The 15388-nt window shown below is 48.1% G+C and overlaps 1 protein-coding gene across 1 annotated transcript; it reads left to right on the top strand.

Annotated features, from left to right (window-relative positions):
• Positions 1 to 10408: 10408 nt before the first annotated feature.
• On the top strand, positions 10409 to 11261 carry LOC119627869 (thioredoxin-like). Its single transcript, XM_073019562.1, has 2 exons — positions 10409 to 10782; positions 11119 to 11261. The coding sequence occupies exons 1-2, from the start codon at positions 10540 to 10542 to the stop codon at positions 11197 to 11199; spliced, it is 324 nt and encodes a 107-aa protein (XP_072875663.1). The 5' UTR covers positions 10409 to 10539; the 3' UTR covers positions 11200 to 11261.
• Positions 11262 to 15388: the final 4127 nt, after the last annotated feature.

The following is a 15388-nucleotide window of genomic DNA, read 5'->3' as shown; positions in this document are numbered from 1 at the left end:
TCCATCTCTTGAGCATCTGCTGACAGCAGGAGCTGGGCTAAAGATCCTGAAGTTGACTGAAGCTGGAGTGGTCATTACGGGATGGTGCCAGATGGGTAAGTAGAGAGTGGGCGAAATGGCAGAGATGGTCAGAGAGAAGCAGACACACACACACACACAGATGAGGAAGGAGAGGGCAGGGTAGAGAGGAGGAGGAGCCCATCCTGACGAGTTTGCAGCCTCTGTTCCAGGTTTCCATGAGGCCAGCTATCATTCAGCATCTTGGGTAAGAGGTCTGGGGTGAGGTTGAGAAGATACAGAAAGTCGGAACGGATTCGTGTAGAGCAGGTGACTGAGGTCATGTGGGAGAGGGAGACAGCCTGGAGAGGGGCTAGAAAGGACTCTGGAAAAGAAAGGGAAATCCAGACCCAGAGGATCTATTGCTAGATTTGCATGTGGTTGCCAGTGTGTCCCTACAGGAAGAAGCTCCCTAGAGCCAGCCAGATGGGTCTCTATTCCAAAGGAACTTGAACAGAACAGGAAGTGAGAAGGTAGAGGGAACAGAACAGGAAGTGAGGAGGTAGAGGGAACAGAACAGGAAGTGAGGAGGTAGAGGGAATAGAACAGGAAGTGAGGAGGTAGAGGCAGTGAGTGTGGATAACTCCTTTAAGAAGTTTAATTTTGCAGGGAGGAGAGAGATGGAGCAACAACAGGATAGAGTGGTGAGAACAACTTAAAGATATATATATATATATATATATATATATATGGTTTTTTTGGTTTGTTTGTTTTTTGAGATGGAGCCTCACTCTGTCATCCAGGCTGGGGTGCAGTGGCGCGATCTCAGCTCACTGCAACCTCCGCCTCTCAGGTTCAAGTGATTCTCTTGCCTCAGCCTCATGAGTAGCTGGGACTACAGGTGCCCACCACCATGTCTTGCTAAGTTTTGTATTTTTAGTAGAGACAGGGTTTCATCACATTGGTCAGGCTGGTCTTGAATTCCTGACCTCATGATCCACCTGCCTCAGCCTCCCAAAGTGCTGGGAATCCAGGTGTGAGCCACCACGCCCAGCCTATTAACTTAAAGATATATTTATGTTGCTCGGGATAAATCAAGAGGAGAAGGTGGACACACAAGAGAGCTGGGACAACTGAAAAATCAAGGTCTCAGAAGAGTGGATGGTGGGATCATCTTCGAACAGAGACTGTGAGCTCTATGTCATTGGCACCAATGCATTGGGCCTTTGGCCTCCCCAGGACAGGGTGGGTATCCTCTCAGAGGCCTCTTCTTTTCTTACCCCCCTGGAAAGAGAGGAGCCACAGCGACTGCTGCCGTGTCTTCATCAACCCTGCCTTTCTAATCAGGCTGCTAGCAGCTTGGGTTGGATGCCTGATATTTCACTTCAAATGCCTCCCAGACTTGCTAAGTCACATCCAGGAGGCATTGACAGCTGTGTGTGATCACTTGTGCTGGGACTCTTGAGCAGCACCCAGCTGTAATACAGAGCTTCAAAGGTGGAGCTAGTTATATTCTGGCTGTGTCTTCACCTTGTAAGGCGTACGACAGCCCCTCATAACCTGACAGGCATGATTCTCATTCTTTTTTTTTTTTTTTTTGAGATGGAGTCTCACTCTGTTGCCCAGGCTGGGGTGCAGTGGCGCGATCTCGGCTCACTGCAAGCTCCGCCTCCCGGGTTCACGCCATTCTCCTACCTTAGCCTCTCGAGTAGCTGGAACTACAGGAGCCAACCACCACACCCAGCTAATTTTTTGTATTTTTAGTAGAGACGGGGTTTCACCGTGTTAGCCAGGACGGTCTTGATCTCCGGACCTCGTGATCTGCCCACCTCGGCCTCCCAAAGTGCTGGGATTACAGGCATGAGCCACCACGCCCAGCCAAAGCCACCACGCCTGGCCATTTCTCATTACTTCTTTGCAAACACTCTATGCCCCAGCTCCTCCAGACAGCTCACTGTAGAACGGCTCCCCATTCCTTTTCAGTCTGCCCTACTAAAGATCCCTGAGCAATTTGCAGGGAAGGACTGAGTCTTGTTCGTCAAGGTACATCGAACTCCTAGCACAGTGCCAGGTATAGAGTAGCATTCAGTAATACCTGGGGGATACAATTTTCCCTGAATGCACATCATGCTTTCGCACCTGCAGGCTTTTGTTCATGATACTCCTGCTCCCCAGAAGATCCTCTTCCCATTTCAGACTCTTAACTAGATTCTCCTAATCTACTGTCTCTCTCTGTCCCCTCCAGCACCCGATTACTCTTCATCTTCTTAGCCCGTTGTGCTCTGTCCTGAGTTACCCCAGCATACTGTATTCAAACGGCTGGTTTATTCGATTCACTGCCCTTACCCCTTTACCCCTATTAGGCCTGAAGACAATGGATAGGCTTTACCCATCTTTATATTCCAGTCTGAAACTCACTGTGTTTCTTTTTCTTTTTCTTTCTTTTTTTTTTTTTTTTTGAGACACGGTCTCACTTTATGACCCAGGCTATGGAGTGCAGTGGCACAATCATGGCTCACTGCTGCAGCCTTGAACTCCTGGGCTCAAGTGATCCTCCTACCTCAGCCTCCCAAGTAGCTGGGACTACAGGCATGCACCATCATGCCCAGCTTTTTTATTTTGTATTTTCAGGGGAGACAAGGTCGCACCGTGTTTCCCAGGTTGGTCTCCTAGGCTCAAATGACCCTCCCACTTTGCCCTCCCAAAGTACTGGGATTACAGGCATGAACCACCGCGCCCGGCCTATTCTGTTTCTTAGCAGCAATTCGAATAATGTCTGCTGTATAGTAGGTATCAATATACCTGTGTAATCCACGTAGGACAGGCTTCTCTTCTGTGTCCTGGAGTACTTCTTGCTAAAATACAGCGGGGAGAGATGGGACAGGAATTAAATATTCAGTCTCACTCTCAATTTTGAAACTGCCTCAGACCATAGGACTCTCTAAGTTTAGTGACACCTGGTGGCACCTCCATGGCAGGGGTGGAGGGCTACAACTCTGCTGGAGACACTCACCCAGTTGATCAGAAAGTGCTTATCACCCTTTTGGCCACCTCACTAGTCCCCACTGACTGCTAAGGAGGCCACAACGAACTTGCTACGGGAAAGGGGTCCCCAAGAGAATGTTCTTGGATCTCACACAAGAAAGAATTCAGGGTGAGTCTGCAGGGTAAAGTGAAAGCAAGTTTATTAAGAAAGTAAAGGAATATAAGAATGGCTACTGTGGTCAGGCACAATGGCTCATGCCTGTAATCCCAGCACTTTGGGAGGCCAAGGCAGGGCGGATCATGAGGTCAGGAGTTCGAGACCAGCCTGACCAACATGGTGAAACCCCATCTCTACTAAAAATACAAAAATAAGCCGGGCGTGGTGGCGCACGCCTGTAATCCCAGCTACTCAGGAGGCTGAGGCAGAAGAATCGCTTGAACCCAGGAGGCAGAGATTGCAGTGAGCCGAGATTGCACCACTGCACTCCAGCCTGCATGACAGAGCTGATTTGTCTCAAAACAAAACAAAAAAAAACAAAGCCTGGGCATGGTGGCTCACATCTGTAATCCCAGCACTTTGGGAAGCCGAGGCGGGTGGATCACCTGAGGTCAGGAGTTCGAGACCAGCCTGACAAGTATGGTGAAACCCTGTCTCTACTAAAAATACAAAAGTTAGCCAGGCATGGTGGCACGCGCCTGTAGTCCCAGCTACTCAGAAGGCTGAGGCAGGAGAATGGCATGAACTTGGGAGGCAGAGCTTGCAGTGAGCCGAGATCGCACCACTGCACTCCAGCCTGGGCGACAGAGTGAGATTCCATCTCAAAAAAAGAAAAAAAAGAAAGAAAAAAAACTAGCTATGGCAAAGACAGAGCAACCCCAAGGGCTGCTGGTTGCCCGTTTTTATGGTTATTTCTTGATGATATGCTGAACAAGCAGTGGATTATTCATGCCTCCCCTTTTGAGACCAAATAGAGTAATTTCCTGATGTTGCCATGGCATTTGTAAACTGTCATGGTGCTGGTGGGAGCATAGCAGTGAGGTCACTCTCATTGCCATCTTGGTTTTGGTGGGTTTTGGCTGGCTTCTTTACTGCAGGCTGTTTTATCAGCAAGGTCTTTGTGACCTGTATCTTGTGTTGACCTCCCGTCTCATCCTGTGACTTAGAATGCCTAACCTTCTGGGAATGTAGCCGAGTAGGTTTCAGGCTCATTTTACCCAGCTCCTATTCAAGGTGGAGTTGCTCTAGTTCACATGCCTGATAGACTGGAGGTACAGGTAGATCTCACGGAGCAGCCAGTATAGTCTGGATGAAGGAACAAAGGAAACGACACAGTTCCCTTGTACCATTCATGCTGAAGAGGTCTTATAGAATTAGGCCTCCAGAAAGAGGGGGCCCACAAAGACCCTCCCTTTCTCTCCATTTCTCCATCTGCCCTCAATACCCCTCTTCCTGCCAACCCCTCTTTCATGCAACTAGACCCAATACCTTTCTCTTTTCCTCCAGATACTTCTTTTTGCAGTTTACCGTTACCCTAACCTTGTTTTTTTCCTGCTTAGTCCAGCATTTCCCCAGAAATGTATCTTGACATCTCCCACTATGACTGTGGATTTGTCTATTTCTCTTTTTATTTCTGTCAACTCTGTTATGTATTTTAAAGCTTTGTTCTTTATTAGGTGCTGCACATCATGTGTGAAAAATTATAGATATCACTTGAGGCCCTAGATGATAGTAAGATTTGTTTTTTGCTTGTGGAAGGCAGTTGGGGTCTGGGCAGACACCCTTAATCCAGTGGTTTTCAACCACAGGTGATTTTTTCCCCGCCATGGGACATTTGGCAATGTCTGGAAAGTTTGGTTGTCAGAATTTGGGGAAGGGGAGTTGCTGCTGGCATCCAGTGATTAAAGGCCGGGAATGCTAAACATTGCATAGGATGGTCCACTGATAATGTCAATATCAGTGTCAATAGCACTGAGGTTGAGAAAGCTTGCCCTAATCCAATTATCGGAGGCGTTTGAACCAGAGTAACTCCATCTTGAGTAGGGGCTGTGTAAAATAAGGCTGAGACCTGCTGGGCTGCATTCCTAGAAGGTTAGGCGTTGTAAGTCATGGGATGAGATAGGAGGTCAGCAGAAGATACAGGTCATAAAGACCTTGCTAATAAACCAGGTGGCAGTAAAGAAGCCGGCTAAAACCCACCAAGGCCAAGATAGCAACAAGAGTGACCTCTGGTTGTCCTCACTGCCACACTCCCACTTGCGCCATGACAGTTTACAAATGCCATGACAACATCAGGAAGTTACCCTATATGGTCTCAAAAGGGGAGGCATGAATAATCCACCCCTTGGTTAGCATATCATCAAGAAATAACCATAAAAATGGGCAACCGGCAGCCCTTGGGGCTGCGCTGCCTATGTGGTAGCTATTCTTTTATTCCTTTACTTTCCCAATAAACTTGCTTTCACTTTATTCTATGGACTTACCCTGAATTCTGTCTTGCTCCAGATCCAAGAACCTTCTCTTGTGGTCTGGATCAGGACCCCTTTCCTGTAACACAATCAAACGTTAAGCCAATGGGAAGCTGGGTTTCAGTTTTCGTGAGAGTTTCTCTATTTTCATTCCTATTCCTTCTAAAGAGTGAGGCCCTTTGGAAGTCGAAAGCTGGCGACTTCCTTCCTTAGCATAAGACTGCTGGGCGCTTCTCTGCCTCATGAAATAGGCAAATGCCTCAAAATTCAAAGCTCTGCTAACCCTTCTTTCCAGGACCTTGACCCTCAAATCCTCACCCCCTTGGTGGCTCACCTTCAAATATGTCTTGTTTGTTTTGCCAGCTTTTCTAGCTGCTCTGGATAGGAGAGCTGATCTGCCAATCTGCCTTTAGGGGAAACAGCAAGAGATTGCCTCTCAGTCTTTTCTCGAAGCTTTCAAATGCAGGCTTTAGGCCTATTGTGACGCTAACACACTCTCCTCTGCCCTTACTTTGCCCATTCTGCATGGAGTGGGCAGCTCTAGTCCCCCAAGCATGAAAGAAGTTGGGTACTCCCGTTTCTGATCATTACTGCCACCAGGAAGAGCTATGGGGTGAGAAGGGGGTGGATTTCTCCCTAGTTATGTAAGAAACAAGCAGGTCTCGCCCTTCGTTTTTCCTTTCTCATACAAGGTAAAATGCTGCAGTCTCATACGAGGCAGCATATTTTTCCCGTTAACAGTATTTTGATCCTGTTTCTTAGGAAAGAATAAGCCTGGAATTAAAGTGCGGGGAGCGTTCACCTTCCCCCCACCCCAAAGTCTGGCTTTCAGTGCTGGAAAACCAAGCAAGTGGTGACTGGGCCGGATCACAAATGGATGCGGTCAGCTCCCGTTATTAGGATAGAATTCTAATCAGATTGTGGATCCGATTACCTCTGACTCATAAATCTCCCTCCTTTAGAAAACAGGGATGTCTCATTTACTGGAGGAATGACAGTGTGAATGGAGGCAGGGTTGCGTTCTCACCAGCCGAGATAAACGTCGACCAGACCAGCACAGACATCCTGTGCTCGCTTCCTTTACTTGGTTTTCAGATGAGGCCTTGGTGTATCACTGGTTTTGTAAGGAATACGAAATAATGGCAGAAGTGATTCTTCAGGTGAGTCATTTTATTATAAAATGGAGCCCACAGTCAGGAACTGCTCCCTGAGAGGGCAGGACAGGATTTCCCTGCGCGGGGAGTGAAAGCAGAAGGCGTAGTCACGATGCGCTCCCTACTGGTCAGCGAGGGGAAATCCCTCACCTCAGGTTTCAATTAGTGCGGCTGAGTCCTGGATTAAGAACCTCAGACCCGGCCGGGGGCGGTGGCTCACGCCTGTAATCCCAGCACTTTGGGATGCCGAGGTGGGCGGATCACGAGGTCGGGAAATCAAGACCAGCCTGGCTAACACGCTGATCTACTAAAAATGCAAAAAATTAGCCGGGCGTGGCGGCGGGCACCTGTGGTCCCAGCTACTTGGGAGCCTGAGCCAGGAGAATGGCGTGAACCCGGGAGGAGGAGCTTGCAGTGAGCCGACATCGCGCCACTGCACTCCAGCCTGGGCTTTTCTCAAAAAGAAAAAAAGAACCTCAGACCTGAGGCCAGGCGCAGTGGCTCACACCTGTAGCCCCAGCACTTTGGGAGGCTGAGGTGGGTGGATCACTTGAGGCCAGGAGTTTGAGACCAGCCTGGCCAACATGGTGAAACCCCGTCTCTGGTAAAATAACAAAAATTAGCTGGGTGTGGTGGTGCATGCCTGCAATTCCAGCTACTTGGGAGGCTGAGGCAGGGGAATCGCTTGAACCCGGGAGGCGGAGGTTACAGTGAGCCGAGATGGCACCATTGCACTCCAAAGAATCACAAAACTGGCCGGGCGCGGTGGCTTACGCCTGTAATCTCAGCACTTTGGGAGGCCGAGGTGGGCGGATCACGAGGTCAGGAGGTGTAGACCAGCCTGACCAACATGGCAAAACCCTTAGCTGGGCGTGGTGGTGTCCAACTACTGGGGAGGCTGAGGCAGGAGAATTGCTTGAACCGGGGAGGCCAACGGAGGTTGCAGTGAGCCTAAATCGTGCCACTGCACTCCAGACTGGGTGACAGAGAGAAACCTCGTCTCAAAAAAAGAAAAAAAAGAAAAGAAAATTTACTGAGAATCCCAGAACGGAAGTGGAATTCCATGAATCCAATAGAATTACATTAAATTCCATGAGCTGGAATCCAATTCCATGAATGAAATTTCATGAATCCGATGGGATTCATGGAATTGCTAACACACGGTGAGATACTAAGGAGGTTAAGATGAAGAGCCCCTGTCTCAGGACTCCACGGCCTAATTTTACAGCCACAATCTGCTAAGGTCAGAGGTAGCCTTAACTTGTACTATACTCATAAATCAATCTCCCTGGAGATTTCAAACCTTCAAATTGCTTTCGTAAAGCCTTAACTCCTTCCAACCTGAGGAATTCGATTGAAAAAAAGCCTTAGCTCTAAAGAAAGATTTTGAGTTTCTCATTCCAGTGGACCACAAAAAAAAAAAAAAAAAAAAAAAAAAAAAATTGCATTTGTGCAAAATCAACCATTTACATTTTATACTAATCAATAAGTAATTCTTGGGCCTTGTGCTTGTTTGTAAACACATGCCTTCTCTCTTTCATTCTAACCTGAAACTTCATCCTTATCTATTCTTGCAGTGATTATTAAATGTAATTTTATTTTAAAACAATATATTTTCTTCTGTTAATTTCTTAGTTTTTTTTTCCTTTTCTTTTCTTTTCTATAGACAGAGCCTGTGTCGCCCAGGCTGGAGTGCAGTGGCGTGATCTCGGCTCATTGCAACCTCTCTTTCCTGCGTTCAAGCTAGTCTCCTGCCTCAGCCTCCCAAGTAGCCGGGATTATAGGCATGCGCCACGAAGCCTGGCTAATTTTTTTTTTTTTTTTTTTTTTTTTTTTTGGTATTTTTAGTAGACGGGGTTTAGCCGTGTTGGCCAAGTTGGTCTCAAACTCCTGACCTCAAGTGATCCACCTGCCTCGGCCTCCCAGAGTGCTGGGATTACAGGCGTGCCTGAGCCACCATGCCCAGATTCTTTTGTTAATTAATTTAATTTAATTTTTAAATTTCTTTTTTTCTTTTTTTTTTTTTGAGATGGAGTCTCGCTCTGTCACCCAGGCTAGAGTGCTGGAGTGCAGTGGCGGGATCTCGGCTCACTGCAAGCTCTGCCTCCTGGGTTCACGCCATTCTCCTGCCTCAGCCTCCCGAGTTGCTGGGACTACAGGCGCCCGCCACCATGCCCGGCTAATTTTTTCTATTTTTAGTAGAGATGGGGTTTTACCGTGTTAGCCAGGATGGTCTCGATCTCCTGACTTCGTGATCCGCCCGCCTCGGCCTCCCAAAGTGCTGGGATTACAGGCGCGAGTCACCACACCCGACATAATTTTTGAATTTCTATTGATATACTATAGTTGTACTTATTGTGAGGATACATGTGATATTTTAATACATGTATACAATGCTTAGGATCAAATCAGGGTAGCTGAGATATCCATCGCCTCTATGTATTTTCTTATATCTTGATCATTAGAGTGAAATATAAGGAACAAAACACTAAAATGGAGAAGTTACCATGTTTTTCATATTTTTAAATCCTAAGGGTTTGAAAGGTATATATTTGGGATAATGGACCTTTTTGTCTTTTTTTGTCTGAAGGAAATTTGTGTCCCAATCATTAGTCAAAATTATCTCCAAAAAATGTTAATGAAACTGGGCACCTTTTGGGGGCCTTTTTTTTTTTTTTTTTTTTGAGATGGAGTCTCGCTCTGTCACCCAGGCTGGAGTGCAGTGGTGCGATCTCGGCTCACTGCAAGCTCCGCCTCCCGGGTTTACGCCATTCTCCTGCCTCAGCCTCCCGAGAAGCTGGGACTACAGACGCTCGCCACCTCGCCCGGCTATTTTTTTGTATTCTTTACTAGAGACGGGGTTTCACCGGGTTAGCCAGGATGGTCTCAATCTCCTGACCTCGCGATTCGCCCGCCTCGGCCTCCCAAAGTGCTGGTTATTACACGCGTGAACCACCGCGCCCGGCCGAAACATTTTAAAAATATGTCAGCTACTTCAATGTCAGAGGGTGGACAGAGTTGGCTGAGAACAGTCACATTTAGGCAAGAGTCTTGTGTGCACTCTTTTGGTTATGAAAATGTAGGGCAAGTAAGCACTCGTTGCCCTGAGTGAAAAGTGACATAAACTTTTTTTTAAAGGGTTGATGAAGCCTGTCCCTCCCTTAATACCTCTTGATGGGCAAATTTCATTGTTGGACTGGGGCTCACGCCTGTAATTCCAGCACTTTGGGAGGCCAAGGCAGGCAGATCATCTGAGGTCAGGAGTTCGAGACCAGCCTGGGCAACATGGTGAAATACAAAAGTACTAAAAATACAAAAATTAGCCGGACGTGGTGGCAGGTGCCTGTAATCCCAGCTACTTGGGATGCTAAGACGGGAGAATCACTTGAACCAGGGAGGTGGAGGTTGCTGTGAGCTGAGATTGCACCACTGTACTCCAACCTGGGCAACAAGAGTAAAATTCCATTTCAAAATAAATAAATAAATAAATTGAGAGATTTCACAGGAACAAATTTCTGGTCTTTCTGGAAAATTGGAAATCTCTTGTGACACTGGACCAACGCCCCACATGACTATTGCTGCCTGGGGCCGAGCCTCAGTCCCTGGGTCTGCCCCCATCCTACATCCCACTTGTGACAGCTTGGCTCTGTCAATCCTCCACCCGGCTGGCCTTGTGAACTTTGAGATCACACCTTGTAGAAGGCTTGTGCTGGGATAGAACTGGCTCAGTGCTGGGGGATCCCTGAAGGGACCCCAGAATTTGAATTCCAGATTCCTGGAGGATATCAGCTGAAGGCTCACCTTTCTGTGTGCCCTGTAGGCATAGATAAGTTTGGTGTTCAGGAGAAAGAGGGTACCAGAGCTCCAAGCTTGTTCCAGCGCTTTGGATCCATTTCCATCAGTTCTTATAGCTGCTCCTCAGACCCTAGCAGCCAAGATGGTGAAGCGAACTGAGAGCAAGTTTGCTTTTCAGGAAGCCTTGGAGGCTGCAAGTGATAAACTTGTCATAGTTGACTTCTCAGCCACGTGGTGTCGGCCTTGCAAAAAGATCAAGCTTTTCTTTCATTCCCTCTCTGAAAAGTATTCCAACATGGTATTCTTTGAAGTACATGTGGCTGACTGTCAGGATGTTGCTTCAGAATGTGAAGTCAAATGCATCCCAACCTTCCAGTTTTTGTTTGTTTGTTTGTTTGCTTGTTTGTTTGTTTGTTTGCTTGCTTGTTTTTGAGACAGAGTTTTCCTCTTGTCCCCCAGGCTGGAGTGCAATGCGAGATCACGGCTCACTGCAACCTCCACCTCCCGGGTTCAAGTGATTCTCCTGCCTCAGCCTCCCAAGTAGCTGGGATTACAGACATGCGCCACCAGGCCTGGCTAAGTTTTGTATTTTTAGTAGAGATGGAGTTTCTCCATGTTGGTCAGGTTGGTCTCGAACTCCTGACCTCAGGTGATCCACCCACCTCAGCCTCCCAAAGTGATGGGATTACAGGTGTGAGCCACCGCGCCTGGCCCTTTCCAGTTTTTTAAGGGACAAAAGGTGGGTGAATTTTCTGCATCTAATAAGGAAAAGCTTGAAGTCACCATTAATGAATTAGTCTAATCATGTTTTCTGAAAACATAACCAGCCATTGGCTATTTAAAACTTGTAATTATTTTTATTTACATAAAGTATAAAGTATGGAGACTATAAACCCAACTGCCATCTGGATGACAATAAAATATTAATTCTACCCTTCAAAAAAAAAAAAAGAGTGTACCAGAAACAGACCCAGAGACGACTGGGGTCTGGGAGGAGGAAGCTGGAGGACCGGTGAGTGTGAACAGTATGCGTCAGTCAGGGTTCTCCATAGAGACAAAATATACAGTGCTTGTGTGGTGGGGATGTGTATGTGTGTGGGGGTTTCATTTTTATTATAAATAGAGACTGGTTTTTGCCATGTTTCCCAAGCTGGTCTTGAACTCCTGGGCTTAGGCAATCCACCCTCCTCGGTCTCCCAAAGTGCTGGGATTACAGGCATGAGCCACTGCACCCAGCCATGTATGTTTTTTTTTTGTTTTTTGTTTTTTGTTTTTTTTTAAGAATTGGCTCACATGATTGTGGGGACAGACAAGTTGGAAAGCTGTAGGGTAGGGCAGGGCAGGGCATCAGGCTAGAAACTCAGCTGGGGCGGATGCTGTAGTCTTGAGGCAGAATTTCTTCTCCTCCAGGAGAAGTCAGCTGATGGTATATGTTAACGGAGTCTGCAGAATATGTGCTCAGCAGCATCTAGTGTTGGAGTTAAGTAGCTGGGTGCTATGGTCCAGCCAAGGTGCCGCCTGAAACACCCTCACATGGTGGGAAGAGCGCAATTGAGGAAGGAACCCCGGAGACCTTGATGTTGAAGAGAGGGCAAGGGAAGAGGGTGAGTCAGAGGAGAGCTGGAGACATTGCATAACACCGGTGACAGTGTGTTCACAGGAGTGGTTTCGGTAGGGGTGAGTGCAGGAATGGATGGCTGTGGGTGGATCAGGATGTGGGAGGTGAGGGGGCTTAGCTGACTCTTCCACGACTTGTGATCAGAAGGTGGGGACGGTGAGCCGGGGGCGGTGAGCCAGGCATGGTGGCTCACGACTGTAATCCCAGCACTTTGGGAGGCCAAAGTGGGTTGATCACTTGAGGTCAGGAGTTCAAGACCAGCCTGGCCAACATGGTGAAACCCCATCTCTACTAAAAATACAAAATTTAGTTGGGTGTGGTGGCGCATGTCTATAATCCCAGCTACTCGGGAGGCTGAGGTGGGAGAGTTGCTTGAACTTGGGAGGCGGAGGTTGCAGTGAGCCGAAATTGCACTACTTCACTCCAGCCTGGGTGACAGAGCAAGACCCTGTATCACCAAAAGAAAGTCAGGGCGGGGGTACAGTGAGGAGGAAGTGTTTCTTTTTGGTTTGTGCTTTCTGTAGGCTAAGGAGAAGAGCCAGTGGAGAGAGAAAGAGATGAAGTGGAAGACAGTGAGTGAGGGGCTGGCGGGAGTATTTTCCCTCTTCAAACCAGAGGAGACCTTCTCGCTCAGCCTCCACGCAGCCGGCCAGATCCTAGGGCAAAGCTCTGGCTAGAGAAGGCAAGGACAGGCAAGATAATGTTTTAGAAAAAGATCCTTTCCATCTGGAATACTTTTTCCAACCCCCTTCACACCTTCAGGCTGGCTTCTAGTTGTACCAGGAACTCTGGGCCCACTTGTGAGGTACGGGGGTGACCCTGTCCATCAGGAGGACCTGTGGCTGCCTCCTCATCCCTTCCACCAAGCACAGGATAACACCATTGCTGGCTTCTGCTGCCCTCTCTTGTGGTCCTGTACCTCCTCACCTGCTCAGATGCTCCCCGGGGACTGATGTAGCTCTTCCTGGTCTCCACTGGTTCTTACTGGGTAGTGCTGGACAATACCTTAGAGTACCAGGAAGGCAGGGAGCTGGCCAAGTGCACATACAGGAGCGGAGGAATTTTTACAAAGCGACAAAGTATAACGTGGGAATTACAGATCTTCCTTACATTTCTTTTGTTGTTTTTATTTTGAATTATGTATCGAGGGAAGCGCTACAATTTTTCCCATAGGTGGGTGTCTAGGGCTTCTCCAGCCCCGCGCTCAGCCCTCTGCACTCACACTTTTAGAGCCACAGGATGTGGAAGGGCACCAGAATCACAAAGGGTGGGTGTGCCTGCTGGAGCTTCTTTTGTGCTGCCTGAAAGTTCAAAACACGCTGAAACAGGGAAAGAAAGGTATTTGCCCAAGTGACTAAGACATGTTCCAGCATTTTCCCACAGGCTTCTGCACATCTCAAAATAACTGCAACCCTGGATCCTGTCTGTTGGCATTCGATTACATTTGTATAATGTTACAGACAGTGGGCCGGCCAGCCAGCCACACTCACACAGGGGCTTGCAGGACCGCAGAGCCCATAATGGAACTCCATGCTATGCATCCTGGCTAGGCTGCCAAGGGAGAAATACCAAGGCAGAGACCACAACAGTAGCAAGTGCAGGCCTGCCAGAAACATCCAGATCACCAAGAGGCAACTTGGGCAAGGCCCTCCTTTCACAGATGAGAGCAAAGGGCACAGAGAGAGGAAATGACTTACATAAATTAACTTAAATAAATTACATATCTGGGAATTATGAAAGGAAGTTGGTGAAAGAGTTGGTCCTAAACTCACATCTCCTAAAGATGGTATTTATTTGTGCAGGAACATCAATGTAGCCTTAGAATCATAACATCTTAAGTGGAAGGGAGTTTTAAGCACCCCCTGGCCATCCAGGGTGCCTCTGTGCCCGGGTCTGGACAACAACGTGGGAAGAAGGAAGTGTTGGAATGGACCTGCCACCCCCGTGGGGATTCACAGTCTTGCTGAGGAAATGACTCAGGGTGTTGAGAAAACAACTGGGTTTTGGCAAATGCACAGAAGGGCGCTGGGAGCTTTGGGAAGGGAGAGTCTGACAAGGAATGCGTGGTCCACGCCGGGAAACTTTCAACCCAAGGTGGGCCTCAGAGTGGGAAGATCTGGAGGCCAGGCATGGTGGCGCACATCTGTAATCCCAGCACTTTGGGAGGCTGAGGCGGGCAGATCACTTGAGGTCAGGAGACTAGCCTAGACTGGCCAACGTGGCAAAACCCCATCTCTACTAAAAATACAAAAATTAGCCAGGCGTGGTGGTGCACGCCTATAATCCTGGCTGCTCAGGAGGCTGAGGCAGGAGAATTGCTTGAACCTGGGAGGCAGAGGTTTCAGTGAGCTGAGATTGCACCACTGCACTTCAGCCTGGGTGACAGAATGAGACTCTGTCTCAAAAAAAAAAAAAAAGGAGTGGGAAGATTTGGAAAAGCAGATGGCGGGGCCCGTGCAGGCATCGCAGGAAATAGCCCTGACGCTCGGTAGATGCTCAGTGGCTGTAGCCCCCCAGTGCTTACAGGGGCCAAGACAGTTGAGTCACCAAGAGGGTGCAGCTAGCTCTATGCCGTGCTCCCCACACAAGGCCCGGGGCCACCGTCACAGGCCGGATAACTCCCGTCCTGATGCCCATGGCATGTCTCCATTTGGATGATTGAAAATATTCCAACCACATTAAAGAGCTACTTATTTGATGATGTTTAGTGATAAAAATACTATCAACCTAATTCAGTAACCACTCAAGCAGACTTAACGTCATATGAGGTCCACTGAGTCCCAAAAAGAAGTGGTCACATCAACTTTTTTGAGACCAAGCCTCACTCTGTTGCTCAGGCTGGAGTGTAGTAGCGTGATCTTGGCTCACTGCAACCTCTGCCTCCCAGGTTCAAGCAATTCCCGTGCCTCAGCCCCCCGAGTAGCTGGGACTATAGGCGTGTGCCACCATGCTAGGCTGATTTTTGTATTTTTAGTAGAGGTGGGGTTTCACCACGTTTGCCAGGCTGGTCTCGAACTCCTGACCTCAAGTAATCCACCCGCCTCGGCCTCCCAAAGTGCTGGGATTACAGGCATAAGCCACCGCACCCAGCCTGGTTCATTTTTAAAATAGTCCAGTAGGCTTTTGTTTTTTTCCTATTTACATGTTCCGAGTTTCTAGAATCAGTGGCATGTCGGCTTGTACTCCCCAAATGAGTTCACCCAGGAATGATGTTGGCAGATTCCCATGGGAATGACTTCAGCCTTCCTCAGCAGGCTAACAGTGGCAAGCACACCAGTGTGTATTTTTGTGCAGCATCGTCAGGCGCCAGTATTAAACTCCATACAGTCATGAGAAGTTCAGCTCGGGGGCTCTTAAGTCAGCACCTCACTGA

This window comes from Chlorocebus sabaeus, chromosome 9 (genome assembly GCF_047675955.1).
Source record: "Chlorocebus sabaeus isolate Y175 chromosome 9, mChlSab1.0.hap1, whole genome shotgun sequence".
NCBI lineage: Eukaryota > Metazoa > Chordata > Mammalia > Primates > Cercopithecidae > Chlorocebus > Chlorocebus sabaeus.
The sequence above is the reverse complement of the archived record's forward strand: the minus strand, read 5'-3'. Positions and strand labels throughout refer to the sequence as shown.

Coding starts and splice junctions, on each gene's coding strand:
- LOC119627869 (XM_073019562.1), top strand. CDS start 10,540: ATGGTGAAGCGAACTGAGAGCAAGTTTGCTTTTCAGGAAGCCTTGGAG. Junction 10,783..11,118: donor CAACCTTCCAGTTTTTGTTT/GTTTGTTTGTTT, acceptor GGCCCTTTCCAG/TTTTTTAAGGGACAAAAGGT.